The sequence below is a fragment of the Dendrobates tinctorius genome, unplaced genomic scaffold (genome assembly GCF_039654945.1).
Source record: "Dendrobates tinctorius isolate UK_male_01 unplaced genomic scaffold, ASM3965494v1 ptg000116l, whole genome shotgun sequence".
NCBI lineage: Eukaryota > Metazoa > Chordata > Amphibia > Anura > Dendrobatidae > Dendrobates > Dendrobates tinctorius.
Genome location: NW_027361784.1, coordinates 45,911,212 through 45,939,123, shown reverse-complemented (window position 1 = coordinate 45,939,123; position 27,912 = coordinate 45,911,212). Strand labels below are relative to the sequence as shown.

General features: G+C 46.7%; 1 protein-coding gene across 4 annotated transcripts in view; it reads left to right on the top strand.

Annotated features, from left to right (window-relative positions):
- TRAPPC9 (trafficking protein particle complex subunit 9) overlaps positions 1–27,912 on the top strand; it is a 691,224-nt gene that overhangs the window by 421,119 nt on the left and 242,193 nt on the right. The window contains exon 22 of one of the 4 annotated variants that reach the window (XM_073590385.1): positions 2,172–2,251. The exons of the other annotated variants lie outside the window; for them this stretch is intronic. Within the exon in view, the coding sequence (XP_073446486.1) occupies positions 2,172–2,236 (65 nt within the window). The 3' untranslated portion in view covers positions 2,237–2,251. Of the gene's footprint in view, positions 1–2,171; positions 2,252–27,912 lie in introns of those variants that run through there. 4 annotated transcript variants of the gene reach the window in all.

The window sequence follows — 27,912 nt, the reverse complement described above, 5'->3', positions numbered from 1 at the left end:
TCCTGTACTCACCCAGCGGTCCTGTACGCACCCAGCGGTCCTGTACGCACCCAGCGGTCCTGTACGCACCCAGCGGTCCTGTATGCACCCAGCGGTCCTGTACGCACCCAGCGGTCCTGTACGCACCCAGCGGTCCTGTACGCACCCAGCGGTCCTGTACTCACCCAGCGGTCCTGTACGCACCCAGCGGTCCTGTATGCACCCAGCGGTCCTGTACGCACCCAGCGGTCCTGTACGCACCCAGCGGTCCTGTATGCACCCAGCGGTCCTGTACGCACCCAGCGGTCCTGTATGCACCCAGCGGTCCTGTACTCACCCAGCGGTCCTGTACGCACCCAGCGGTCCTGTATGCACCCAGCGGTCCTGTACGCACCCAGCGGTCCTGTACTCACCCAGCGGTCCTGTACGCACCCAGCGGTCCTGTATGCACCCAGCGGTCCTGTACGCACCCAGCGGTCCTGTACTTGCTCATCGGTCCTGTACGCACCCAGCGGTCCTGTACGCACCCAGCGGTCCTGTACGCACCCAGCGGTCCTGTACTCACCCAGCGGTCCTGTACGCACCCAGCGGTCCTGTACGCACCCAGCGGTCCTATATGAAGCCAGCGGTCCTATATGCAACCAGAAGTATCGCACATGGTCAACTGAGGAATAAGGAAATACCGTGATCGGGGTAGAATTTATGAGAATTATAAAAAAAATATATATACATATCAGATCAGTAATATGAAATCCTCTGCCAGGTATTTAGTGTTTCCGCTTTACCATTCCAGAGCCGCATGATGATTGTTCCATTGAGTTTATTTGTCTGAACGGCAATTAAGTATGCATGATTCCAATAATCTCCTCGCTGTCAGGGAATAGTCTAACACGAGCCCCCCGGGCTCCCACCCAGCCACGTCCTATATTATAGAAATAATATTGTTTTTCTTGCTGATCAGAAGGCCACACGTCTCCCATTGTTTGCATTATTAAAGAGTCCTGTCCCTGCCCCGAGGCCGTGCAATGACTTAGTTACGTCGCTGCTCATATTCTTGCTATACTGTAATGTTTTAATTCAAATTTTCTTTTATAGTAATCGTGTGATATAGTTTGTAATAAAAGTTTGGTTTATGACCAAAGTGCCATCATCATTCTCGATCAATCAGCCATTGTTCTTGATGAACATACAGTACAGACCAAAAGTTTGGACACACCTTCTCATTCAAAGAGTTTTCTTTATTTTCATGACAATGAAAATTTTAGATTCACCCTGAAGGCATCAAAACTATGAATTACCACATGTGGAATTATATAATTACCAAAAAAGTGTGAAACAACTGAAAATATGTCTTATATTCTAGGTTCTTCAAAGTAGCCACCTTTTGCTTTGATTACTGCTTTGCATACTCTTAGCATTCCCTTGATGAGCTTCAAGAGGTAGTCACAGTAAATGGTTTTCCAACAGTCTTGAAGGAGTTCCCAGAGATGCTTAGCACTTGTTGGCCCTTTTGCCTTCACTCTGCGGTCCAGCTCACCCCAAACCATCTCGATTGGGTTCAGGTCTGGTGACTGTGGAGGCCAGGTCATCTGGCGTAGCACCCCATCATGCTCCTTCTTGGTCAGATAGCCCTTACACAGCCTGGAGGTGGGTCTGGGGTCATTGTCCTGTTGAAAAATAAATGATGGTCCAACTAAACACAAACCGGATGGAATAGCATGCCGCTGCACGATGCTGTGGTAGCCATGCTGGTTCAGTATGCCTTCAATTTTGAATAAATCCCCAACAGTGTCATGTTCTCAGTAAGCAATTATGAGTGTGACTATGTTCTATAGGTCATCATATATTAAGGTGATTACAGTCTCCTCATCAATTGGACGTATGACTCTGTTCTAGGTCATCATGTATTGCTGTGACTGTGTTCTTGGTCATCAGAAGTATGATTATGTTCTAAGCCATCATATGCTCTTGTGACTATGTTCTAGGTCAACAATTTGCAGTATATGTTCTAGGTCATCATGCATTAGTGTGACTGTTCTTGGTCATCAGTTGGAAGTATGATTATGTTCTAGGTGATAATTCATTGGTGTGACTGTTCTAGGTCATCAATTAGCAGTATAACTGCTCTGGGTCATCATGTATTGGTGTGATTATCCTGTAGTTCATTAACTAGCAGTATGACCATGTTCTAGGTATTTCATCTAATGGGGAACGGAGTATTGACAGCATCTTTTGCATAATTGATGTTTTACGTTGATAAACTCAAGATGGCGCCATATGCAAAGTGTTTGGAGAAGGTATTTGTATGAAGAGGATGTTTTCGGTTATGTAACACTGGTAAGAACATATTTTCTCTCTGACGCTTCTACGTTGCTTATTATAATTCTATTTCGTCACACAGAGACTTTTTACATACACGTCGGGTATGTAAAATAGTTTAGTCTAAAAACTTGGCAGTAAGGAGACTGACAAGATGGTTTATTGGGGTTTTTACCCCTTGGAAAGTCAAATAAATTTTGTCTTAACCTTTGTCACCTGGAAACACTTTTATTCCACATTTTTCCATCACACTTCCAGAACTTAGAGCTCCAACTTTGGATAAATGTGAATATAGTAACGTATGACAACTACCGTCCTTGACCACAGCCTGCCTGAAGACATCCAGGTATCGATGTGAATCTCGAGGGTGAGAATTTTGAGAGCAGGTGGGTAGCTTTAGGCTGTGTTCACACGTCGCGTTTTTTTTGCGGCGGTTTTTAACGCGCGATTTTGCCTCGAAAATGCAAAAAAAACCAGCATTCCTATGGGATTCTGCAATGCTGTGCTAATGCTGCGGATTTTCCCGTGGCGGAATCGCATCGCGGAAAAATACGCAGCATGTTCATTATTTTGTGGCGATTGGAACCCATAGGATTGCATTGTTCTGCTTACTTTCCGCGTGTGGCTGTGCCCACCATGCGAAAAGTAAGCAGAACATTTGCGGATGGTACCCACGGTCCGGAGGAGAGGAGACTGTCCTCCAGGCTGTGGGTACCATATCCCTGTAAAAAATAGAATTAAAATAAAAAAATCGGGTTATATTCACCTTCCGATGTCCCGTGCAGCGTCCCCAGGCTTCAGCGATACACGCGGCAGGTCCCGTTCCCAGTAATGCATTGCGGCAATGAACTTTGCTGACGTCACTGTGTCGCGATACTGTAGCGGTCTCGCGAGACCGCAACGTCATCAAAGGTCATTGCCACAATGCATCACTGGGAACGGGACCAGCCGGAGCATTGCGGAGGCCTGGGGACGCTGTGAGGGACATCGAAAGGTGAATATAACCCTATTTTTTATTTTTAACATTAGATCTTTTTACTACTGATGCTGCATAGGCGGCCTCAATAGTAAAAAAAAAATTGGTCACACTCGTCAAACACTATGTTTGACGAGTGTGACCAACCTGTCAATCAGTTCTCCAAGCGATGCTACAGATCGCTTGGAAAATGCTAGCATTCTGCAAGCTAATTAAGCTTGCAAAATGCTAGTTTTTCCGTGGGAAAATTGCATTTAAATTCCCGCGATTTTCCCATGGAAAAACTAGCATTTTGCAAGCTTAATTAGCTTGCAGAATGCTAGCGTTTTCCAAGCGATCTGAAATGGAATCCGGAATTCTCGCGGTAATTTCCGCCGGAGTTCCGCTACGTGTGAACTTAGCCTTACTCAAAAGTTATGGATTTTTTTTGGCGCAAAGTTTAATTCTTTGAGATAATCACTCAAAAGGGCAGTAAAAGATTTTATTCCAGAACTGTCATCCTTTCAAAGAAGAGGCCAGTATCAAGGCATTGATTGTAGATTTAGGGCAGTCATGGGGGTCTTTCTGAGAGACTTTGTACTTGCTGTAATGAAATTCCAAAGCCTTTATGCTGTATTGCATTTTTTGGCTTACCTACCTAATACCAAGAAATACAGATGACTACCAAAAAATAAAGCGTTGGACCTCGCAAAGAAGGTCACTGGCAGGTCACCCTTGCAGCCTTCTTGCCCCTACAGTCTGGGACTGTAGAGCTAACCCCTTAAAAACCATGCAATTGTTTAGTTTTTTGCACTTTTCCCTTCTTCTAAGAATCATAACTTTTTCATTTTCTGCTCCAAAACATCTGTTCAAGATCTTGAATCTTGGGTTTTCTCAAGAAGGAAATGTTTTGGAAAGTTCTGACAAAGAGAGACATCGTGGATGTATGTAATTGATGATGGCAGTGGTTGGGTGTTGGCTCCAGGTTTAGCTTTTTGACCCAAGCCCCAGAAATGCTATGTGTCCATGTACAGATTGGTACATAGAGAACCACCATGACCTCCTTGTACACCCCCGTACATCTCCCTGTTACTCTCCTCCAGGTCGGATGCTGGTTGGTCTCTTTTGGCCCCAGGCTGTCCATCAATGTATCTAGACATCTCCACGTGTTCCGAGAGTCTATAAATAGCCAGATTCCACTCCGGAGCCTTTTCTGTCTGTCATTGATGCTTTTACCATCTCCATGGAAACTGGGGTGAAAAAAAAAGAAAAAGTAGAATTTACTTACCCTAGGAAAAGACAAACAGATTGAGTTCTATTTTTGGAAATTATGCAAACAGCAGCCCAAAAAAAAAAGGTTATCTTATCTCTGAAGAGAAGGTCTTCTATGCCTCAAATCAGACGGCCCACCAACACCGCCGAGAGGCACGCACGTCACACACATTTACCCATCAAATTAAATAGTTGCACATATTGGAAGCGTATTGTATCCATCACACCCATAGAAAGCTTCAGCTTGGAGCTGGAGATGGCTTGGGAACGGAGGCGCTTTCATGGCCACATCAAATGTACTTTTCATCTAAATAACTCAAGTGAATCTGTTGGAGAATTGGTAAATCTGCCGGGATCGACTTCTAAATTGCAGCTATAATTGATGGTGTCTGGCTTAAAGTAAATAATTTAGGAAACAGCTCAAGTGGAGACCATTGTGGAGGAAGACCACATGGGTTTGGTTTTATAAAGCTTTGCAGATAGTGGAGTAACTAAAGTCTGATGGGCCTTAGGTCAAAATTTGGACCTGGGTTCCTCCCCCCTCCCGCATGTTGGTGAGAGGTATGGGCCCTTGTAGCATTCTAATTCCTATAAGGATAATCGAGTTACCCCCCCTCCCACTCCCTTATGTTGTAATGTCCCCATCCTGGGCCCTTTCCAGGTACCGTATATTTGTCATCCATTCTCAGCCCTGTTAAGATTGGGTCACCGAGGAGGAAAACAAGACCAAGCTAAGCCACAGAAAACCAGAGAGGTTGTTAACTAAGCGGATTGCAGACCCCTGATCCCATCCACACAACTAGCAGTAGCCGGGGAACGTACCTACGATGATTCTAGACGCCTCGACACAGCCGGAGGACTAAATAAGCCTTAAGCAAGAAAAGGGGAAATCTAAACTGCCCCAGAGCAGACCCCAAAGGAATAGATAGCCCCCAAACATATATTGTCGGTGAGACAAGATGAAAACACAAAAACAGGTAGGAAAATAGGCTGAGCAAACGATGGGGCTCACACTAACTAGAAAGGACAGGAAAGGAAAGATACTGTCTGCAATCACGCCAAAAAACCCTGCAAAAATGTCCAACACTAATGATGGCAAAAAAACCCTGAAGTCACTAGACTTCTCCCACTATATCAGCCCTCTGGCATATTCTGAAAACAGAGCAAAAAGAGGCCAATCGAATAAGGGACAAAAAGCAAACTGGTACAAACAGTAACAGAAGGATGGAAATTCAGCACAGCCCCAGCCGGGGCTGGCTGACCACACAAAACTGAATAGACAAAACCAGATCAAATGTGAACAATAGCAAAGAACACTTAGCTTGAGAATGCAGGGACTGAACTGGAAACTAAGACCTCAGGAGGCAGGAAAAATCACCAGCAGGGATAGAGGGGGTCGTCTGTCTTAAATCCAGCCAGAGACTTCAGATGTCCAATTGTCGCCCTCATTATCAGGTGGCAGGTCTCTGTTAATTAGATCAGCTTCATTACCTCCTGCAACCACCAGAGGGAGCCCGGAAAGAGAACTCACAACTCCTCTGTAATACAACCAGCTCCACCACCCTCTCCAGCAACCAGAGGTGGACCAGAAAGTGAATTCACAACACACCCCCTTCCTGGTATATATACAGTATATCTTCCATGTTAAGCCCCTTCCAGGTATAAATGTCCCTCTCCTTGGTATATATGTCCCTCATCCAGAGCCCTTCCTGATGTATTTGTACCCCCATCCTGGGACCCTTCCTGGTACATATGATCCCATCCTCGTAAATATGTCCCCCATCCCGGACCCCTTCTTGGTAAAATGTACTCCATCCTGGGCCAATGCTGGTATATATGTTCCCCATACTGGTATAACTGTCCCCCATCCTTATATACATGTCGCCCATCCTGGTATATATGTCCCCCATCCTGATATACATGTCGCCCATACTGGTATATATGTCTCCCATCCTGGTTTATATGTCCCCCATCCTGACATACATGTCTCCCATCCTGGTATATATGTCCCTCATCCTGGTATATATGTCCCCCATCCTGGTATATATGTCCCCCATCCTGGTATATATGTCCCCCATCCTGGTATATATGTCCCTTATCCTGGTATATATGTCTCCCATCCTGGTATATATGTCCCCCATCCTGGTATATATGTCCCCCATCCTGGTATATATGTCCCCCATCCTGGCATGCATGTCCCCCATCCTGGCATACATGTCCCCCATCCTGGTATATATGTCCCCCATCCTGGTATATATGTCTCCCATCCTGGTATATATGTCTCCCATCCTGGTATATATGTCTCCCATCCTGGTATATATGTCCCCCATCCTGGTATATATGTCTCCCATCCTGGTATATGTGTCCCCCATCCTGGTTTATATGTCCCCCATCCTGACATACATGTCTCCCATCCTGGTATATATGTCCCTCATCCTGGTATATATGTCCCCCATCCTGGTATATATGTCCCCCATCCTGGTATATATGTCCCCCATCCTGGTATATATGTCCCCCATCCTGGTATATATGTCCCTTATCCTGGTATATATGTCCCCCATCCTGGTATATATGTCCCCCATCCTGGCATGCATGTCCCCCATCCTGGCATACATGTCCCCCATCCTAGTATACATGTCTCCCATCCTGGTATATATGTCCCCCATCCTGGTATATATGTCTCCCATCCTAGTTTATATGTCTCCCATCCTGGTATATATGTCTCCCATCCTGGTATATATGTCCCCCATCCTGGTATATATGTCTCCCATCCTGGTATATATGTCCCCCATCCTGGTATATATGTCTCCCATCCTGGTATATATGTCTCCCATCCTGGTATATATGTCTCCCATCCTGGTATATATGTCTCCCATCCTGGTATATATGTCCCCATCCTGGTATATATGTCTCCCATCCTGGTGTATATGTCCCCATCCTGGTATATATGTCTCCCATCCTGGTATATATGTCTCCCATCCTGGTGTATGTGTCCCCATCCTGGTATATATGTCTCCCATCCTGGTATATATGTCTCCCATCCTGGTATATATGTCTCCCATCCTGGTATATATGTCCCCCATCCTGGCATACATGTCCCCCATCCTGGCGTACATGTCCCCCATCCTGGTGTATATGTCCCCATCCTGGTATATATGTCTCCCATCCTGGTATATACACTCACTGGCCACTTTATTAGGTACACCTGTCCAACTGTGTGTTAAGACTTAATTTCTAATCAGCCAATCACATGGCGGCAACTCAGTGCATTTAGGCATGTAGACATGGTCAAGACAATCTCCTGCAGTTCAAACCGAGCATCAGTATGGGGAAGAAAGGTGATTTGAGTGCCTTTGAACGTGGCATGATTGTTGGTGCCAGAAGGGCTGGTCTGAGAATTTCAGAAACTGCTGATCTACTGGGATTTTCACGCACAACCATCTCTAGGGTTTACAGAGAATGGTCCGAAAAAGAAAAAAAATCCAGTGAGCGGCAGTTCTGTGGCCGGAAATGCCATGTTGATGCCAGAGGTCAGAGGAGAATGGGCAGACTGGTTCGAGCTGATAGAAAGGCAACAGTGACTCAAATTGCCACCCGTTACAACCAAGGTAGGCGGAAGAGCATCTCTGAACGCACAGTGCGTCGAACTTTGAGGCAGATGGGCTACAGCAGCAGAAGACCACACTGGGTACCACTCCTCTCAGCTAAGAACAGGAAACTGAGGCTACAATTTGCACAAGCTCATCGAAATTGGACAGTAGAAGATTGGAAAAACGTTGCCTGGTCTGATGAGTCTCGATTTCTGCTGCGACATTCGGATGGTAGGGTCAGAATTTGGCGTAAACAACATGAAAGCATGGATCCATCCTGCCTTGTATCAACGGTTCAGGCTGGTGGTGGTGGTGTCATGGTGTGGGGAATTTTTTCTGGGCACTCTTTGGGCCCCTTGGTACCAATTGAGCATCGTTGCAACGCCACAGCCTACCTGAGTATTGTTGCTGACCATGTCCATCCCTTTATGACCACAATGTACCCAACATCTGATGGCTACTTTCAGCAGGATAATGCGCCATGTCATAAAGCTCGAATCATCTCAGATTGGTTTCTTGAACATGACAATGAGTTTACTGTACTCAAATGGCCTCCTCAGTCACCAGATCTCAATCCAATAGAGCATCTTTGGGATGTGGTGGAACGGGAGATTCGCATCAGGGATGTGCAGCCGGCAAATCTGCGCCAACTGTGTGATGCCATCATGTCAATATGGTCCAAAATCTCTGAGGAATGCTTCCAGCACCTTGTTGAATCTCTGCCACGAAGAATTGAGGCAGTTCTGAAGGCAAAAGGGGGTCCAACCCCTTACTAGCATGGTGTACCTAATAAAGTGGCCAGTGAGTGTATGTCTCCCATCCTGGTATATGTCTCCCGTCCTGGTATATATGTCTCCCGTCCTGGTATATATGTCTCCCGTCCTGGTATATATGTCCCCCGTCCTGGTATATATGTCCCCCATCCTGGTATATATGTCCCCCATCCTGGTATATATTTCCCCCATCCTGGTATATATTTCCCCCATCCTGGTATATATTTCCCCCGTCCTGGTATATATGTCCCCCGTCCTGGTATATATGTCCCCCGTCCTGGTATATATGTCCCCCGTCCTGGTATATATGTCCCCCGTCCTGGTATATATGTCTCCCGTCCTGGTATATATGTCCCCCATCCTGGTATATATGTCCCCCATCCTGGTATATATGTCCCCCATCCTGGTATATATGTCCCCCATCCTGGTATATATGTCCCCCATCCTGGTATATTTTCCCCCCGTCCTGGTATATATGCCCCCCATCCTGGTATATATGTCCCCCATCCTGGTATATATGTCCCCCATCCTGGTATATATGTCCCCCATCCTGGTATATATGTCCCCCATCCTGGTATATTTTCCCCCCGTCCTGGTATATATGTCCCCCATCCTGGTATATATGTCCCCCATCCTGGTATATATGTCCCCCATCCTGGTATATTTTCCCCCCGTCCTGGTATATATGTCCCCATCCTGGTATATATGTCCCCCATCCTGGAATACATAGCCCCTATCCTTAGCCGATCCGATAAAATATATGTACCCGATCCTGGTATACATGTTATCCGTTCTGCCGTTGATGTATAAAAAAATAAAGCAAACCATTCTACTCACCAACCTCAGGGTCCATGCGACGTCCCTGCTGTAGCCGGCACAGAAGCCAGCAGCTGACTTCAGTGTGCAAGCGATGGGCAGCATATGACCCCTCTGCCATGGGCAGCCAGTGACTTGGACCAAGCAGATCTCTCCACGGCAATGCATTTCAGCTGTATGTGAGTCTTCGGACGCGCATACAGCTGAAATATGCGCTGGCATCGGCGGTCCCCACTCCCACACAAGCCCAGTTACGGTCACACCCTCTGCCACTACGATCGTTACACCCCCGTTTGTAGTGTTTCCTAGGGTCAGAATGGACGGTCCATGCCCGTATATTACCAGAAACACAAAATTGCAAACTGTAGGGTTCTTTAGGACTTGACAGAGGGGTCGTCGCGTTGTGTTCTTTAGTATCCATGCACAGATTGAAGATGTTGTTAGTGATGACGATTCTGTTATGAAAGGGATAAGACAATTTATAGGATATTCTGTGTGCAGAATTATCAGGCAGTTTGTATTTTTGATGGATAATTTTACTAATGAACTTCTCTAGAACTGTTGGTCAATCCGGAAACCTTGGCCGTGTCTCTGAGCACTGCCAACCTTATACTTCTGTGTCTTGCTCAGTGGTGGTCGGGCTCAGCCTCCTCACCTCGGCCATGTCTCTGAGCCCTGATCACCTTGTACTTCTGTGTCTTGCTCAGTGGTGGTCGGGCTCAGCCTTCTCACCTCGGTCATGTCTTTGAGCACCTTGTACTTCTGTGTCTTGCTCAGTGGTGGTCGGGCTCAGCCTCCTCACCTCGGCCGTGTCTCTGAGCCCTGATCAACTTGTATTTCTGTGTCTTGCTCAGTGGTGGTCGGGCTCAGCCTCCTCACCTCGGTCATGTCTTTGAGCACCTTGTACTTCTGTGTCTTGCTCAGTGGTGGTCGGGCTCAGCCTCCTCACCTCGGCCGTGTCTCTGAGCCCTGATCAACTTGTATTTCTGTGTCTTGCTCAGTGGTGGTCGGGCTCAGCCTCCTCACCTCGGTCATGTCTTTGAGCACCTTGTACTTCTGTGTCTTGCTCAGTGGTGGTCGGCCTTCTCACCTCGGCCGTGTCTCTGAGCACTGATCACCTTGTATTTCTGTGTCTTGCTCAGTGGTGGTCGGGGCTCAGCCTCCTCACCTCAGCCATGTCTCTGAGCACTGATCACCTTGTATTTCTGTGTCTTGCTCCTTGGTGGTCGGGCTCAGCCTCCTCACCTCAGCCATGTCTCTTAGCACTGATCTCCTTGTACTTCTGTGTCTTGCTCAGTGGTGGTCGGGCTCAGCCTCCTCACCTCAGCCATGTCTCTTAGCACTGATCTCCTTGTACTTCTGTGTCTTGCTAAGTGGTGGTTGGGCTCAGCCTCCTCCCCTCGGCCGTGTCTCTGAGCACCTTGTACTTCTGTGTCTCGCTCAGTGGTGGTCGGCCTCCTCACCTCGGCCGTGTCTCTGAGCCCTGATCACCTTGTACTTCTGTGTCTTGCTCAGTGGTGGTCGGCCTCAGCCTCCTCACCTCGGCTGTGTCTCTGAGCCCTGATCACCTTGTACTTCTGTGTCTTGCTCAGTGGTGGTCGGCCTCCTCACCTCGGCCGTGTCTCTGAGCACTGATCTCCTTGTACGTCTGTGTCTTGCTAAGTGGTGGTCGGGCTCAGCCTCCTCCCCTCGGTCGTGTCTCTGAGCACCTTGTACTTCTGTGTCTTGCTCAGTGGTGGTCGGCCTCAGCTTTGGCCTCCTCACCTCGGCCGTGTCTCTGAGCACTGATCACCTTGCACTGCTGTGTCTTGCTCAGTGGTGGTCGGCTTTGGCCTCCTCACCTCGGCCGGGTCTCTGAGCGCTGATCACCTTGTACATCCTGCACAACACATGAGCACCTTAGATGCAGTACCAGAAATGGCCAAATGGGACAGAATGGCAGTAAAGTTGTAGGCTCTGCCCCACAGTTCTGCCGATTGGTAGAGATCCTATTGGTCAGGTCACCAGCGATCAGACCTTGATGACCCCTCCTCAGGATTGGCGTCTTTCTGTCTCATGGAAAATTCCTCTAACCGTTTCCCTCTGTAGCCAATTTTAATTTTTGTGCTTTTGTTTTTTCCTCACCTTCTTCCAGGAGCCATCACTTGGATATTTTTCCATCCATAGCCGCACTGGTTATTTGCAGGACAAGTTGTAGTTTTCATTTCACCATTCAATGTACTAAAGAAGGGTTAAAAACTCCGATTGTGGAGAAATTGGAGAAAAAAGTCAGTTCCGCCATGGGCTTTCTGTGTTTTGTTTTTATGGTGTCCGGTCAGTGATAAACGTTACTCTGAATTCTGATTCTCCCGGTCAGTGTGATTGCGGCGATACCAAACTTTCTATAGATTTATTTTTTTATCTAAGTAGTGAAAAAAATTCAGAATTTTGTAAAAATGAAAAAATAAAAAAATAAAAATGCTCTTTGCGTTACCGTTTTCTGAGATTATTTTATTTTTGTTACGGCATTTACCAATCAGGTTCATTTCATATTTCGATAGATCGTACTTTTATACCGCATATGTGGGGTTTTTGCCTTTATTTTTAATTGGGGGCAAGTTGAACATATATATACCTATAATATAATGCTAGGAGCGTCACTCCGTCCAAAGCCTTTATACACTGCGCAAGCGCGATGCGCCTGCGCAGTCTGGACCCCACAGAGTAACGCATCCGGGAATGAGGAGTGTGGCCCAGGAGATCGCGGTATGCGTAAGCACTGAACGCTTACCGCCATCTCCAGCACAACAACTTGCCTATCCGGTATTGCCGCGGGGTCTCATCGGGCCAGAGGCCGGGACATGAATCCCCCTGCGGAAATGGCACATGCGTATAGCGCACTTCAGGCGCCATTTTAGTTGGTGGGCGGAAATTAATGAAATAAGGCCGTGATGTCAGGAGAGGGCGGGTTGTGGCGCCATTTTTATAGATACGTCAGTGGAGCAATCCAACCACTTTTTACTGAATATATATAAAGCAGCACATGACTGGAAGGGGGAGCAGGATGGTAGCGGCACCTGACAAGATTAGGGCGCTTTTTTTTTTTTTTACTTTATTTGGAGACTTGAACCGAACCTGTGATCGTCCGAAACAAAAAAAGAAGCTGGAAGCCACTCTTACTCACACAGAGCACCAGATCCTCCCATGACTATATTGCAATACCATAGCATATAGTTTTTATCCCAGCATATAGATGGGCTTCAGAGGAGCACTAAGATGGCGGCGATAGGGACATTCAGCCATAGTAACCCATTGGTGCCCTGCAATCGCATCACAGGACGCCGATGGAAGCTGACAATCCCATACATTCCATTCCAATGTCATCGTCAATCATCGATAGTGCCTCTTACATAATCACTTCGGCCGGAGCTTGCACACTCGATCATACCCACAATCACATACAGTGCCAGTCACCATCATTTTATTTATGTATTTTTATAAATCATTAGTGCACATAAAAATAAGAAACTTTGTAATAAATCTTATTAGATAAATCTGCTTCTTTTTCCTCTTGGGCTTTTCCTTCAGTCTTAAAATTCTCAATTCACAGGTAAAAATCTCTTCAGTTCTTACAGTTTTCCCCATTACTGAGATAGAAGATTGCAGTTGGTGCTCATGAAGTTTTATGGAAAGCTGTAACTGTTGGCCTTTAGCTCCGCCCCTCCATAGAATTTTAGAAGCTCCAATTGTCATTTCCTATCTCAATAATGTTGAAATCTGACTTCACTGAATACAGATTTTACCCCTGAATTGAGAGTGAAAGATCCATCCTGGAGGAGAAAGAGGCGGATCTGCCGGATTTATTGCAAAGTTTCTTATTTTCATGTCTAATATTGATCTATGGAAAATGACGGTTGCCAAGTGCCGGATACAAGCGATTGGTGTTTTCTTCTAATTATTTTTTTATTCTTGGCTTAATGTAATTGCTAATTTGCTGACACGTGATACTGTCCTAAATTTTTATTTTAATGATTTAATTTAAATAGAAAGTTTCTGCACGCAGGATGGTCCACGGCACTCGGGAGACCCGTCCATCCTCTAGAGGTTGCCATACAGTGCGGCAGATCATCCAGGCGAACGCATCGCCATCCTGTCATTACCGCAGCGCTCCAGCCCGTCGCTGTCTGTGCCGTGCAGAGAGCGATGATGTAAGCCACCGAGTTTTCATTTATTAATGTGTAGCAGTGTGACATATGGCGCGGCGTCTCTCTGAGGAGCGCTGTGCGGCGGCGCAGGGTTCTGGAATGGAACAGAATTCACAAACAATTCTCTGGGGTTCAGGCTGCAAACTGGAGAGGCCTGAGTGTACCGTCCGATGGCGTCATCAGAGCCAGGGTACACCGGAGAAAAAACACGGAAAACTGAGGACCGTGTTTTATGACTAAAAATGTGATTATCTATCCATCTATCTCATATGTCAGACCTGGGCAAAGTGCGGCCCGAGGACTTAGACCGCCAAAGGGCTGAAGCAGTGGCCCACGGGCCGCCGACTCCCATCATCCACCAATCGGCGCCTGACACAACCGACATGATGACGTCATTTCATCACACTGCTGCTAGTTGGTAAAGATAGTCAGACCCCTTCAAATCTGAGGACAGGTTTTCAGTATCAACCCCTTTAATTTTATGATTGTGTACGAGTGTCTGTAAAAACACAGAATGTTGGATATAAAAAGCTGATGGTAAAAGGTGAAGCCTCTGTTCGCACTGTCCCTGCTCACAGGCGTGTCATGGACTCCTTAAGATCTCTGCTCACTTGCTGTATTATCCCATTTTCCCTCTGTATCATAGAGCAGCTCAATAACGACGACTCGAGGAAATAAAAATGCTATTAAAAAAGATTTCTTTCTGGCTGCGTAATTGAAGAGTAAGTAGCGTTCGTGATCTGAGGAATCCGTGATGAGGTCTCCCCTCAGGCGATCCCTCTACAGAGACCCTTCAAATTGAATTGTTGCAGTTGAGAATATATGGAAACAACGTACGGTATGTGTAGCATCCATACGCGCCTCCAGATGGAAACCACTGATCCGGTAAATGATCCGCTGGTTTAAGTTGGCTTAAAATGAACAAAATAAATATGGAACGGGGGGAAACGTCTGTTTCATTTCTAGCACTGCTGTAGACCGGAGAAGTGTAGCACAGAAACCTGTCTAATTCTGCATCGTCCCTCTGACCTCTGATTTCTAGATGATATTCCTAGAAAAGAAATAGGAAATTTGTGCAGCCAAACAAGTAACTGGAACTTTTTGGAGATTTTTTTTTTTTAATATTGTATAAATGAAAAATTTCACAACTTTATAACAAACTTTGGACAGAACTTGCTTTTTTTTTTCTTGTTCATGTTGTTTTTCACCTGTTCTTCTTTGGCTTCCTTTTTTCTCCTTCGCCTCATTATGGGACACAGGTACTGTGGGTGTATGCTACTGCCGCCTGGAGGCTGACACTAAGTGAATAAAAGAGATTAGCTTCTCCTCCGCCGTATACACCCTCGCCCCGATTGCGGGCGGAATCAGTTCTTGCTTAGTGTCCATTGGAGGCACATGTCTGTTTTTTTTTTCCTGAAGATAAGACAGGGGCAACGGACCCTATTGAAAGGGTCCGATTTCCCCAAACCAACAACGGGCGAGCACGTGTGAGTGTCGCCTCCACGTATCCTTTCCCGCTACGTCAGACATGATGCCAAACTGAGCCCTGACCACCCTAAGGTAGTGAAACCCTAGGCTGTACAGAGGCCTACGAACAGTCCGTGCGGCCCCCACTGCATCACCAATGCCAAACAGCAGTGATGGAAGGTGGCGGACGGTCACTCTCCTCATCCCCTATAGGGAAGATGGAGTTAGAGTGCCTGCACCATCCTTAAGATTTTTGCAGCCCCACTCCCCCCCCCCCCCCCCCTGATCTGAGGACCAAGATTGACTTCTAGGGGTGAGCCATGGGTTGGGAGGGCTCCTGTAGACCCCCGGGTCGGCACTCCTTGTTCGGATCCCCGGGCTTCCGTGGGTTGCGCCACATAGATGGCAGCCAGCGGCGCATGCTTTTTTCGGCCCAGGCCCTGCTTCCGGCGGTCCCGCCCCGGGTTTGGGCGCATGCCGAAAATTTAGTCCCCAGCTTCTGCCGGAGCTAGGCCGCAGGCGGAAGTCCCGCCCCCTGTGACGCGGCCACTTCCGGCGGACCCGTCCCCTGGGCCTCGGGCGGACGTCAGAAATTTAGTCCCCGGCTTCTGCCGGAGCTAGGCCGCGGATGGAAGTTCCGTCGTATGACGTCCCAGCGGCCGCTCCTTTTGTCCGAGGGCCCGCCTACATGCAGAGGCGCGCTTGGTTTTAAAAAAGGGAGCATCTGATCAGCAGGCTGGATGCCTAACAGGAGTCAGGACGGGTGACACAGGACTGGGGTAAGTGCTACCCCTGGAGGAAGGCCACCCTCTGTGTTTCCAGAGGCTAAGCAGTTTTTTTGCCCTCGGCATATCACTTAGCAGCCATCATGTCCAGAAATGCTAAGGCACACATGTTCCTGTACGTTGCGTGCACCTCCTGTAAGTTCGCTTTCCCACATGTGCAAACTAAACTGATTTGTGAGGTACCCGTTCGCTCCAGATCTCCGTAAGAAATGGGCAGAGTCCCCGACGGTAGATCCACCCTTGTCACGCTTTTCCTCTAGGACCCCTTTATCCATACCTAGTGGGTCCTCTATCAAGGATCCCACTGACCGTCTCATAGAGAGCCTAGCTCGCTCAGTATTTAGTATTTGAGGCATCAGGTTCAGCACTCTCCCCCTCATTTGCGGCAACCTGGGTAGCAAAGGCCATGATGGCTTGGTCAGAATCATTGAACAGAGCCCTGCAGGGTATGGACCTAACAGCAGAGGTATCAGAGATCGCAAATCAAATCACTTTGGCCGGTGACTACCTAATTAATGCATCTTTGGATGCGGCCAACTGCACGGCACTCACTGCGGCAAATGCGATCTCCATTAGGAGGGCTTTATGGTTGAGGACATGGCGGGCAGACACAACTTCCAAGAAATCCCCTGACTTCCTTGCCTTATCAGAGCGGTCGTCTGTTCGGGGAGAAATTAGATCAGCTCATCTCTGATTACACAGGTAGAAAGAGCAGTTTCCTCCCTCAGCAAAGGGTCAAACAGCCGTTTTGTCACCAACCTCAGACACAGTTTCGGTCCTTTCGCAACCCCGGGTGGGCTGCAGCGACCAATCCCGCCACTTCAGATCGTCCCAGCCAGGACAGGGATCGGCAGGTCTCATATAGAACCAGTCCGTTGGGGAGAATGCGTACCCACCAGCCCAGATCAAGAGGACCTAGGTCCCAGAGATCTTCAGCCAAATGACTCAAGGCAATTTCAAGGCGACTTCGGCAAGGTAGGCGGCCACCTGCTTTGATTTTGCCACGCCTGGCTCTCCGTCTCACACGACACATGGGTAACAGAGCTGGTGTCCTCGGGGTACAAGATGGAATCCATCAAATACCCCCAAGACGGTTTTTTCTTTCCCGTCCTCCCAAAGTAATCTCCCGAGCAAGGGCTTTACTCAAGGCCATAGAATTACAGCACAACGGAGTCATTGTCCCCGTACCGGAGAATGAAAAATATCAGGGGTTCTACTCCAACCTGTTCACGGTGCCCAAAAAAGATGGGGACCATCAGGCCCATTCTGGACCTATAGCTCCTGAACAAATTTATCAGGATCAGACGTTTCCGGATGGAGTCTCTCCGTTCAGTCATATCTGCCATGGGGCGGGAAGAATACTTGGCCTCTATCGACATCCAAGACGCCTACTTACACATCCCCATTTTTCCCCTGCACCAAAGGTTTCTGCGCTTCGCCATCAATGGTCTACATTTTCAGTTGGCCTTCGAGTTGGCCACCTCTCCCAGGGTATTCATAAAAGTCATGGCAGTTGTCATGGCCACCCTGCACTCCCGGGGCATAGTTGTCTTTCCTTATTTAGACGACCTCTTGGTCAAGGGCCCCTCATTTCGGGCATGCGAGGAGAGTGTCAGCATCACGCTACATACTCTTTCCCGCTTAGGATGGTTGGTCAGTCTGAAAAAGTCATACCCTGTTCTATCTCAGAGGATTTCCTTCTTAGGAATGATCTTCGACACTTCCCGAGGGTTAGTAATTCTCCCTCAGGACAAGGTCTTAGCTCTCCGGCAGGGAGTCCGGAAACTGCGCCAACCGGTCCCTCATACCATCCGCTTCTGCATGAGGATCCTAGGAAAGATAGTGGCAGCAATGGAGGCAATTCCGTTTGCCCAGCTCCATCTTCGCCCCCTGCAGCACACCCTCTTATCAGTCTGGGACAAAAACCCATTCTCTCTCGATCGATGGTGCCAGTTGTCCACGCGGGTCACACAGGCACTCGGGTGGTGGACGGCTAGTGCCTCACTTCTCCAGGGCAAGCCCTTTCCCCCAGACCATTGGTTGGTGGTGAGAACCGACGCCAGCCTCCTTGGCTGGGGAGTGGTTTTTCACCACCACACGACCCAGGGACGTGGTCGCCGCAGGAGGCACGCCTCCCAATCAACTTGTTGGAAATACGGGCATTCCGGCTAGCTCTGCGACAGTTTCATCACCTTCTAGCAGGCCGGCCCATTCGGATTCAGTCAGACAACGCCACGGCTGTGGCTTACATAAATCATCAGGGGGGCACCCGCAGCAGGGCAGCCATGCGTGAGGTGGGGCATGTGTTTCATTGGGCCGAGAGAAACCACTTGTCGATATCGGCAGTCCACATGCCGGGCGTAGAGAACTGGGCGGCAGACTTCCTCAGCCGGCAGGGTCTCGCATCCGGGGAATGGTCACTACACCACGAGATCTTCCAGCAGATCTGCCAACGATGGGGGACGCCGAATGTGGACCTAATGGCCTCCAGAGTGAACGCCAAGGTACCAGCGTTTGTCGCTCGATCCCAGGACCCCCAGGCAATTGCCGTGGATGCATTGGTTCTGCCATGGAACCAGTTTCACCTCCCATACCTACTTCCCCCATTGCCACTACTTCCGAGGGTCATCAAGAAGATCAAGGCAGCCAGGGGTGCCAGTGATTCTGCTGGCCCCAGATTGGCCTCGTCGGGCATGGTACTTAGATCTAGTACAGCTACTCGCCGACGTGCCTTGGCGCCTGCCAGAGCGCCCAGACCTACTGTTCCAGGGCCCGATTTACCACCCGAACTCAGGGGCCCTGTGTTTGACGGCTTGGCTGTTGAATCCTGGATTCTAACCCATGCTGGGTTCGGCCACAATGTGGTTGCTACAATGGTGAGCATGTATTTATCACCACACCTGGAAGGTTTTCTTCACATGGTGTCGGGACCACGGTTGTTCTCCACTGAGATTTTCTATTCCCAACATCTTGGCTTTTCTCCAGTCTGGCCTAGACTCAGGCTTGGCCCCAAGTTCTCTCAGGAGACAAATATCGGCTTTATCCGTTCTGTTCCAGCACAGGATTGCTATCAATCTGCAGGTAAAGACTTTCATTCAGGGAGTCTCCCACTTGGTACCTCATTATAAGGCGCCCCTGGACGCTTGAGACCTTAACCTGGTTCTAAGTGTTCTACAGGAGGCTCCATTTGAACCATTACAGGAGGTCTCTTTAGCCTACCTTTCTTGGAAGGTAGTATTTCTTGTGGCGATAACGTCAGTCAGGCGGGTCTCAGAGCTGGCAGCTCTATCCTGCCTAGCTCTGTTTCTAGTCTTCCACAAAGATAAGGTGGTTCTCAGACCAGCCCCTTCTTTTCTGCCGAAGGTCGTTTCTTCGTTTCACATTAGTGAGGATATTGTCTTGCTCTCTTTTTGTCCAGCACCGGTACACCGTGTGGAAAAGGCTCTTCATACGTTGGACCTGGTGAGAGCTCTCAGGTGGTGCGTGTCGTGGACGGCACCTTTTCGTCAGACGGACACGCTGTTTGTGCTTTCCGAGGGGCGCAGGAAGGGACTCGCTGCGTCAAAATCGACCATAGCCAGATGGATACGTTTGACTATTCAGGAGTCTTACCGCATCAGAGGCACACCAGTTCCAGATGTGATCAGAGCGCACTCTACTCGGGCAGTGGGCGCCTCTTGGGCTCTTCGGCATTGGCAGAACAGGTTTGCAAAGCTGCAGCCTGGTCCAGCTTGCACACATTCGCAAAGCACTACAATATCCATACTCAGGCTTCAGCAGATGTGAGTCTGGGTAGAAGGATTCTCCAAGCAGCGGTGGCGCACCTTTAGAAAGGAGGTGCATGTAGCTTGGATCGGTGAGTCAACTTCCCACCCAGGGACTGCTTTAGGACGTCCCACAGTACCTGTGTCCCCCAATGAGGTGAAGGAGAAATATGGATATTTGTGATAAACTCACTGTAAAATCCTTTTCTCCGAGACGCTCATTGGGGAACACAGCACCCACCCTGATAGCCAAGTTGGCTTCTGTTTGTTTAATTAATATGCTTCTTTGAATGATATTAGGGTGGTGTTTTTCTAGACATGTTGTTAACTGCATTAAGGTTGATGATTTTTGTTTCATCTCCTACTGCTTTTGCACCAAACTGATTCTGCCCGCAATTGGGGCGAGGGTGTATACGGCGGAGGAGGAGCTAATCTCTTTTTTTCACTTAGTGTCAGCCTCCAGGCGGCAGTAGCATACACCCACAGTACCGGTGTCCCCCAATGAGCATCTCGGAGAAAAGGATTTTACGGTGAGTTTATCACAAAAATCCATGTTTTTCTTAATATATTCTCGTGTAAAAATGAACTGTTCCTTGTACCTAAAAAGAAATATTTGTAGTTGTCCTGTTTCATAAAAGTTGGTGTCATCAGTCATACGGGTACTGTTATGTCCTCGTAGTAGGTGGCTTATTTATTTTCATCTCTTTTGTTTTGCTTCTATTTTTGCCCTTCTGTATTTTTTTTTTTCTTTAGCTGCACAACATACAAAATAAATAAAACAACCCCGGGTTCCATACTGCTTTGTTTTTTGTTTTTTTCTTTATGCATCCCCTATTATTTTGTACTTTTCCTTTGTTTCACCTTGAGTTTGGAAAAACAGCAAGTTCTCCTCGGATATGATTGTAATAGTAAAAGCATCGGCACAGGGCGGGCGTGCGCAGTGGGGTGTCGACTTTCGGCTGCATTGAAGTGAGGGTACGGGGCATTCAGAATCTAGTGTTCTGCTGAATGGCACAAGGAAAACCCCACCGTCTTCTCATTGTTCGGTGCCAGCGCCAATGCTTGTGTTATTGTTCGACAGAAACGGCTCTGGCTGCCAAAAGGAATTAGCAATTAAAGATCTTAATTAACAAAAAACAGTGATAAATCGTTGGGAACGGAGCACAATTAAGTTGTAATTAAAGAGGGCGCTGGTTGAAGTTGTTTACTGCGTCTTCGATACATTGTTCCAAGTTGGAGTTGGCAGTGAAATGCTGCAGTGCGGATGCCCCTCTTATGGGGTGACCACAGAGGAGGTGGCTCGTCACATTGACCACTTGGTAAACATTTCCATGTTTCCGAAAAAGGCTCTTCCCAAAAACGACTCTTCCTGAAGCCAGATCGAAGAGGTGGTAGACATTTCTGAGCTCTGGTGATGATGGTTTTTTTTCCCTCTAAAACAAGTTGGAAAACCAGGCAATACATATTCTATGCTCAGGGCCGTGGTTGAAAGCCTTGACCCGTACTTTGGATTTTTTGGTACTTCATACCCGCTCTGTCCAACTTTCACTAAGTGATTTCTACCGGAACATGTTATCATAGGGTCCTTGAGCCATGCTCCTCTTCAATATCATGAGCTCTATGTTCCTTAAAGCAAACAGGTCACCAAGTTTGACCGATATCAGATATGGCCAGCACCCTTCAGGCCTGATATATAGCATTCTATAATGTTGTATATGAGCTCCCAACCCGACCTGCAAGACATGAAAAATATCTTTTATTATACACACCTGTGAGTCAGTCGGGTCCGAAGGGTGTCCGCTGGTCTTGGTCCGGCACCTCCCTTCTTCTTGCAGTGCCATCCTGCTTTGTGTGGATGACGTGTCCCTACGTCATCCACACAGTCTTCCCGGCATCGCACTCCTGCACAGGCGTACTTCTCTGCCTTGACGAGGACAGACCAAAATACTGCAGTGTGTAGACGCCAGGGAAGGTCAAAGAGCCCCTGCCCATGTGCACTACAGTATGTTACTCTGTCCTAGTCAGGAAAGAGAAGTACGTCTGCGCAGGAGCGCGATGCCGGGGAGACTGTGTGGATGACATAGGAACGCGTCATCCACAAGAAGCAGGACAGCATTACAACAAGAAGGGAGGCGGCAGACCAAGACCAGCAAAACCCTTCGGACTGGACTGCCCCGAATGTGAGTATAATAAAAGGTATTTTTCTTGTCTTGCAGGTCGAGTTGGGGGCAGATATACAGCATTACGGAATACTGTATATCAGGCCTGAAAGGCGATGGCCGTAACTCATATTGACCAAACCTGGTGACAGGTTCCCTTTAAAAGTGTTTTCAACATTTTCTGCAGTCCTCTACAAAGATTGTCATTGCCCACTGGGTCTTGTAGCCTAATTTAACATTCCCATTTGTAAGGTCGGGTTCACATCATGTTTCTGCCACACGTCTGTGGCTCCATCAGACCTTCCGTCTGACTCCTTAAAAAGCAGGATTTGGACAGAACCATTCACTATGAGGCAGACTAAGCTACTTTCTACTCCGTCTTGCCTCCAATCTGTCAGTGTCCATCTTTTTTGGTGGGCTCAAACATGCGGTCTACCACATATTTATGCCCCTTACATACATGGATGGACTGATTGAGGCAAACTGAGTTTCTTTATGCTCCATGTAGACTGATTCACCTTGGCTCTGTCAGGGGGGATTCGGTCCAATTTCTGTTTTTCAGGGCTTTAGACTGAAGCCCCTGACAGAGCTAAAAGCGTATGGCACAACATATTGGGGACATTGAGAGAGGGGGAAAACCACAACAATTGGGAGAAACTCTTAGAAATGCAGAGGGGAATATACAAACACCGTCCATATGTTGCTTTGCGTTGGTTTTTAATCATTTCAATGCTACAAAGCCATAGTCCTAGCCACTAAGCCACCATACGCATACCTTAGTTTATATGCTTTATCAGGGGATCGTGCCAGTTCTATACACTTGGTCAAAATTGTTGGTACACCTCGTTTAATGACTGAACAACCCACAGTGGTGACAGAAATAACTTGAATCTGACAAAGCATTAATAAATCAGAAATCTATGAAAATGAACAAATACAAGTCAGACATTGCTTTTCAACCATGCTTCCACAGAATTGTTTTTTAAATAAAACTCATGAAATATAGGCCTGGACAGAAATGATGGTTCCCTTAACTTAATATTTTGTTCCACAACCTTTTGAGGCAATCACTGCAATCAAACAATTCCTGTAACTGTCAATGAGACGTCTGCACCTCGACACGTATTTTGGCCCAATCCTCAAGAGCAATCTGCTCCAGGTGTCTCGTGTTTGAAGGTTGCCTTTTCCAGACGCCATGTTTCAGCTATTTCCAAAGATGCTCAGTAGGATTTAGGTCAGGGCTCATAGAAGGCCACTTCAGAATTGTCCAATATTTTCCTTTTAGCCATTCTTCGGTGTTTTTAGCTGTGTGCTTTGGGTCATTATCCTGTTGCAAGACCCATGACCTGCGACTAAGGCCAAGCTTTCTGACACTGGGCAGCACATTTCTCTCTAAAATCCCTTGATAGTCTTGAGATTTCAATGTACTCTGCACAGATTCTAGACACCCTGTGCCAGATGCAGCAAAGCAGCCCCAGAATATAACAGAGCCTCCTCCATGTTTCACAGTAGGTAACATAGTTAGTAAGGCCGAAAAAAGACAATAGTCCATCCAGTTCAGCCTATAAAATTCTGTCAGAATAAATCCCCAGATCTACGTCCTTCTAAAGAACCTAACAATAACTGTAAGATACAATATTGTTGCGCTTCGGGAAGACATCCAGGCCTCTCTTGAACCCTTCGACTGAGTTTGCCATCACCACCTCCTCAGGCAGGGAATTCTAGATTCTCACTGCCCTAACAGTATAGAATCCTCTTCTATGTTGGTCGAGAAACCTTTTCTCCTCCTCCTTGTGGCCGTCACCTTCCTTGGTATAAACAGATCCTCGGAGAGATATTTGTATTGTCCCCTTATATACTTATACATGGTTATTAGATCGCCCCTCAGTCGTCTTTTTTCTAGACTAATTAATCCTAATTTTGCTAATCTCTCTGGGTATTGTAGTTCCCCCATCCCCTTTATTAATTTTGTTGCCCTCCTTTGTACTCGCTCTAGTTCCATTATATCCTTCCTGAGCACCGGTGCCCAAAACTGTACACAGTACTCCATGTGCGGTCTAACCAGAGATTTGTACAGAGGCAGTATAATGCTCTCATCATGAGTATCCAGAGCTCTTTTAATGCACCCCATGATCCTGTTTGCCTTGGCAGCCGCTTCCTGGCACTGGCTGCTCCAGGTAAGTTTATCATTAGCTAGGATCCCCAAGTCCTTCTCCATGTCAGATTTACCCAGTGGTTTCCCGTTCAGTGTGTAATGGTGATATTGATTCCTTCTTCCCATGTGTGTAACCTTACATTTATCATTGTTACACCGCATCTGCCACTTTTCGGCCCAAGTTCCCAACTTATCCAGATCCATCTGTAGCAGAATACGATCTTCTCTTGTATTGACTGCTTTACATAGTTTTGTGTCATCTGCAAATATCGATATTTTACTGTGCAAACCTTCTACCAGATCGTTAATAAATATGTTGAAGAGAACAGGTCCCAACACCAACCCCTGCGGTCCCCACTGGCCACAGCGACCCAGTTAGAGAATATACCATTTATAACCCCCCTCTGCTTTCTATCACTCAGCCAGTTACTTACCCATTTACACACATTTTCCCCCAGACCCAGCATTCTCATTTTGTGTACCAACCTCTTGTGTGGCACGGTATCAAACGCTTTGGAAAAATCAAGATATACCACATCCAATGACCCATCTTGGTCCAGTCTATAGCTTACCTCTTCATAAAAACTGATTAGATTGGTGTGACAGGAGCGATTCCTCATAAACCCATGCTGATATGGCGTTACACAGTTATTCTCATTGAGATAATCCAGAATAACATCCCTCAGAAACCCGTCACATATCTCACCAACAATAGAGGTTAGACTTACTGGCTTATAATTTCCAGGGTCACTTTTAGAGCCTTTTTTGAATATTGGTACCACATTTGCTAAGCGCCAGTCCTGTGGAACAGACCCCGTCGCTATAGAGTCTCTAAATATAAGAAATAATGGTTTGTCTACAGTGTTCTTTTTTTGATATGCTTCATTTTTACGTCTGTTAACATAGAGCTGATGTGCCTTGCCAAAAAGTTCCATTTTTGTTTCATCTGTCCATAGGACATTCTCCCAGAAGCTTTGTGGCTTGTCAACATGTAGTTTGGCAAATTCCAGTCTGGCTTTTTTATGATTTTTTTCAACAATGGTGTCCTCCTTTGTCATCTCCCATGAAGTCCACTTTTGCTCATACAACGACAGATGGTGCCATCTGACACTGATGTTCCTTGAGCTTAAAGTTCACCTTTAATCTGGTTAGAAGTTTTTCTGGGCTCTTTTGTTACCATTCGTATTATCCATCTCTTTGATTTGTCATCAATTTTCCTCCTGCGGCCACGTCCAGGGAGGTTGGCTACAGCCCCATGGAGCTTACATTTCTGAATAATGTGTGCAACTGTAGTCACAAGAACATCAAGCTGCTTGGAGATGGTCTTATAACTTTTACCTGTAACATGTTTGTCTATAGTTTTCTTTCTGATCTCCTGAGACAACTCTTTCCTTCGCTTCCTCTGATCCATGTTGAGTGTGATACACACCATGTCACCAAACAGCACAGTGAGTATCTGTAGCCTCTATACAGGCCACTCACTGATTCCAGGATTGTAGACACCTGTGATGCTAATTAGTGTGGACACACCGTGATTTAACATGTCCCTTTTGTCACATTATTTTCAGGGTTACCATCATTTCTGTCCAGGCCTATTTCATGAGTTTTATTTTTTTTTTTATTCTGTGGAAGCCTTGTTGAAAAGCAATGTCTGACTTTCATTTGTTCATTTTCATAGATTTTTGATTTATTATTACTTTTGTCAGATTCAAGTTAGTTCTGTCACCATTGTGGGTTTTCTTGTCATTAAACGAGGGGCACCAACAATTCTGACCAAGTGCCATCATGGAGACTTTTATCTCTACAATTGGCTCTCATTTTGGTAGACTCGAGACATTTTATTAATGCGCACCACATTATGGTACTTGTCCCCTACATTTGGCTGATCCTAGTTCTCCCTAAAAAATTAATCTTTTTATGGGGAGCTGGGGAGTGATCTCTGCAACCGTATTTTAAGAGGGGATGTCAAGAGCTTTTACTTATATATTTGTCAGTAGTACCTGAAGGGGACCATTACCTATTTGTATTCCTCAGTGTTCCCTCCTTCACCTCTTTTTTTGCTTAACCTCCTTAGAGCAGAGCTGTGATCTCTGACTCCAGCCTTGGTGCAATGCCTAAAGGGGGTCTGCGGTAGATTACGCCACACCCACTGCCTCATCATCAGATCAGGCTGCTGCTTCCCCCCTACACCTTAGAGCTGTTCCTCTTCTGATTGGCTACTGTGTATAAACAGAAGTGCATTCACGATCTCAGCAGGAAGTCAGTGTAGTGAGAGCAGATTGCAGACACGGCAAGAGCAGACCCCTTTATATAGCTGTATGTTCTCCCATTATCCATCTGTGACCATGCGCAAAAAGAGAGACTTGCTTCAATTAGCAACAAGACTCTCAAACTTTTCGCAACCTTAAAGTTCTGGGAAAAAAAGTCTATTTGTCACCAGTCAGCCATGGATTTATGGAGCCCTAGGGACACACTTGCCATGTGTGTTCCACTTCTGTGACAAATTACACAAGGAAATATATTGATTTGTCCTTGTAAAAAGCAAAATACTACAGAAAAGTACAAACTCCTCTGGTGTCTCGAGCAGTTCAGAAATGAAGTGAGAGCTTCAACAGGTGTTTTAAAATAGTACCCGGCTCGTGATATATTTTTCATTGACTGGAAATGTAGGTTGTCCATGATGAGCACAGCATGGACCGAGGAACGTCCAGCAATATGGGTGATATCCTCGTCATGGTTTAGATCCCTACCATCAGGATAGGGCAAGGAGAATGCTAGTGGTTAAGACTGTATGGAAATCTGTGTTTGGGATGGCCAGGAGTTGATAAATGAGTGTTAAATTTAATTCCTGCAGAAACCGAGTATTTGACTCCATCCTGAATGTTCTGACGAACTTCTGATTTGTGCAGCTTTAGTTCATGTAATTCACTGGGCGTGGCAAAGCTGATGTCATAAGTTAATTTGCATTGATTTTCCCGCCCATGAGGAGCCAGTGATTGTTTAGCCTCTCAGATTCCCTAATTTATAGGCAACTAAAGCGGAACAAGAAGGAGAATTACTCAGATTAATGAGCGTTACAAGTAGATGGTAATGAAGTGTACTGTAGGAAAATATATGCGGTGACAACCAGTCCAAACTGAGAGCAGAAAAAAAGAAATCAACAATAACATTTCCCCCCTTACGTCCCACCTACTTAATTGGGCTTAAATAATGGCATTTAATTTGCTAATATCCCATATCAAACCCTTCAACAAACTCCAGAAATAATACAAAAACTGGACCAGACCCTCAAAATTAAGTTCTTTAAGAAATATACTCTCCATATAGACAGATTCTCCTAATCTAAAGCAAATCCCAAACTTAATACCTACACTAAAATTGAGACACTATACCTCCTAAAGAAATACAGATCCAAGATTAGACTCCTAAACAATTACAGATATTCAGATCCCCTAAAATAACACAATCCCCAAAACAAACCCAAACGTATTCAGTCCCTTAAATAAGTTAAGACTCGGTACTAAATCTGTAAAATGAATACAGATCCAGACCTATTCCCAGGCAAAAAGTAGATCAGAGAGACAACCTGAACTGATACAGACCTCAGACCAGACCCCCTAAGCAATTAGAGACCTAAGGCCATGTGCACACGGTGCGGGACTCCGCTGCGGATTCGCAGCGTTTCAGGCTCTGC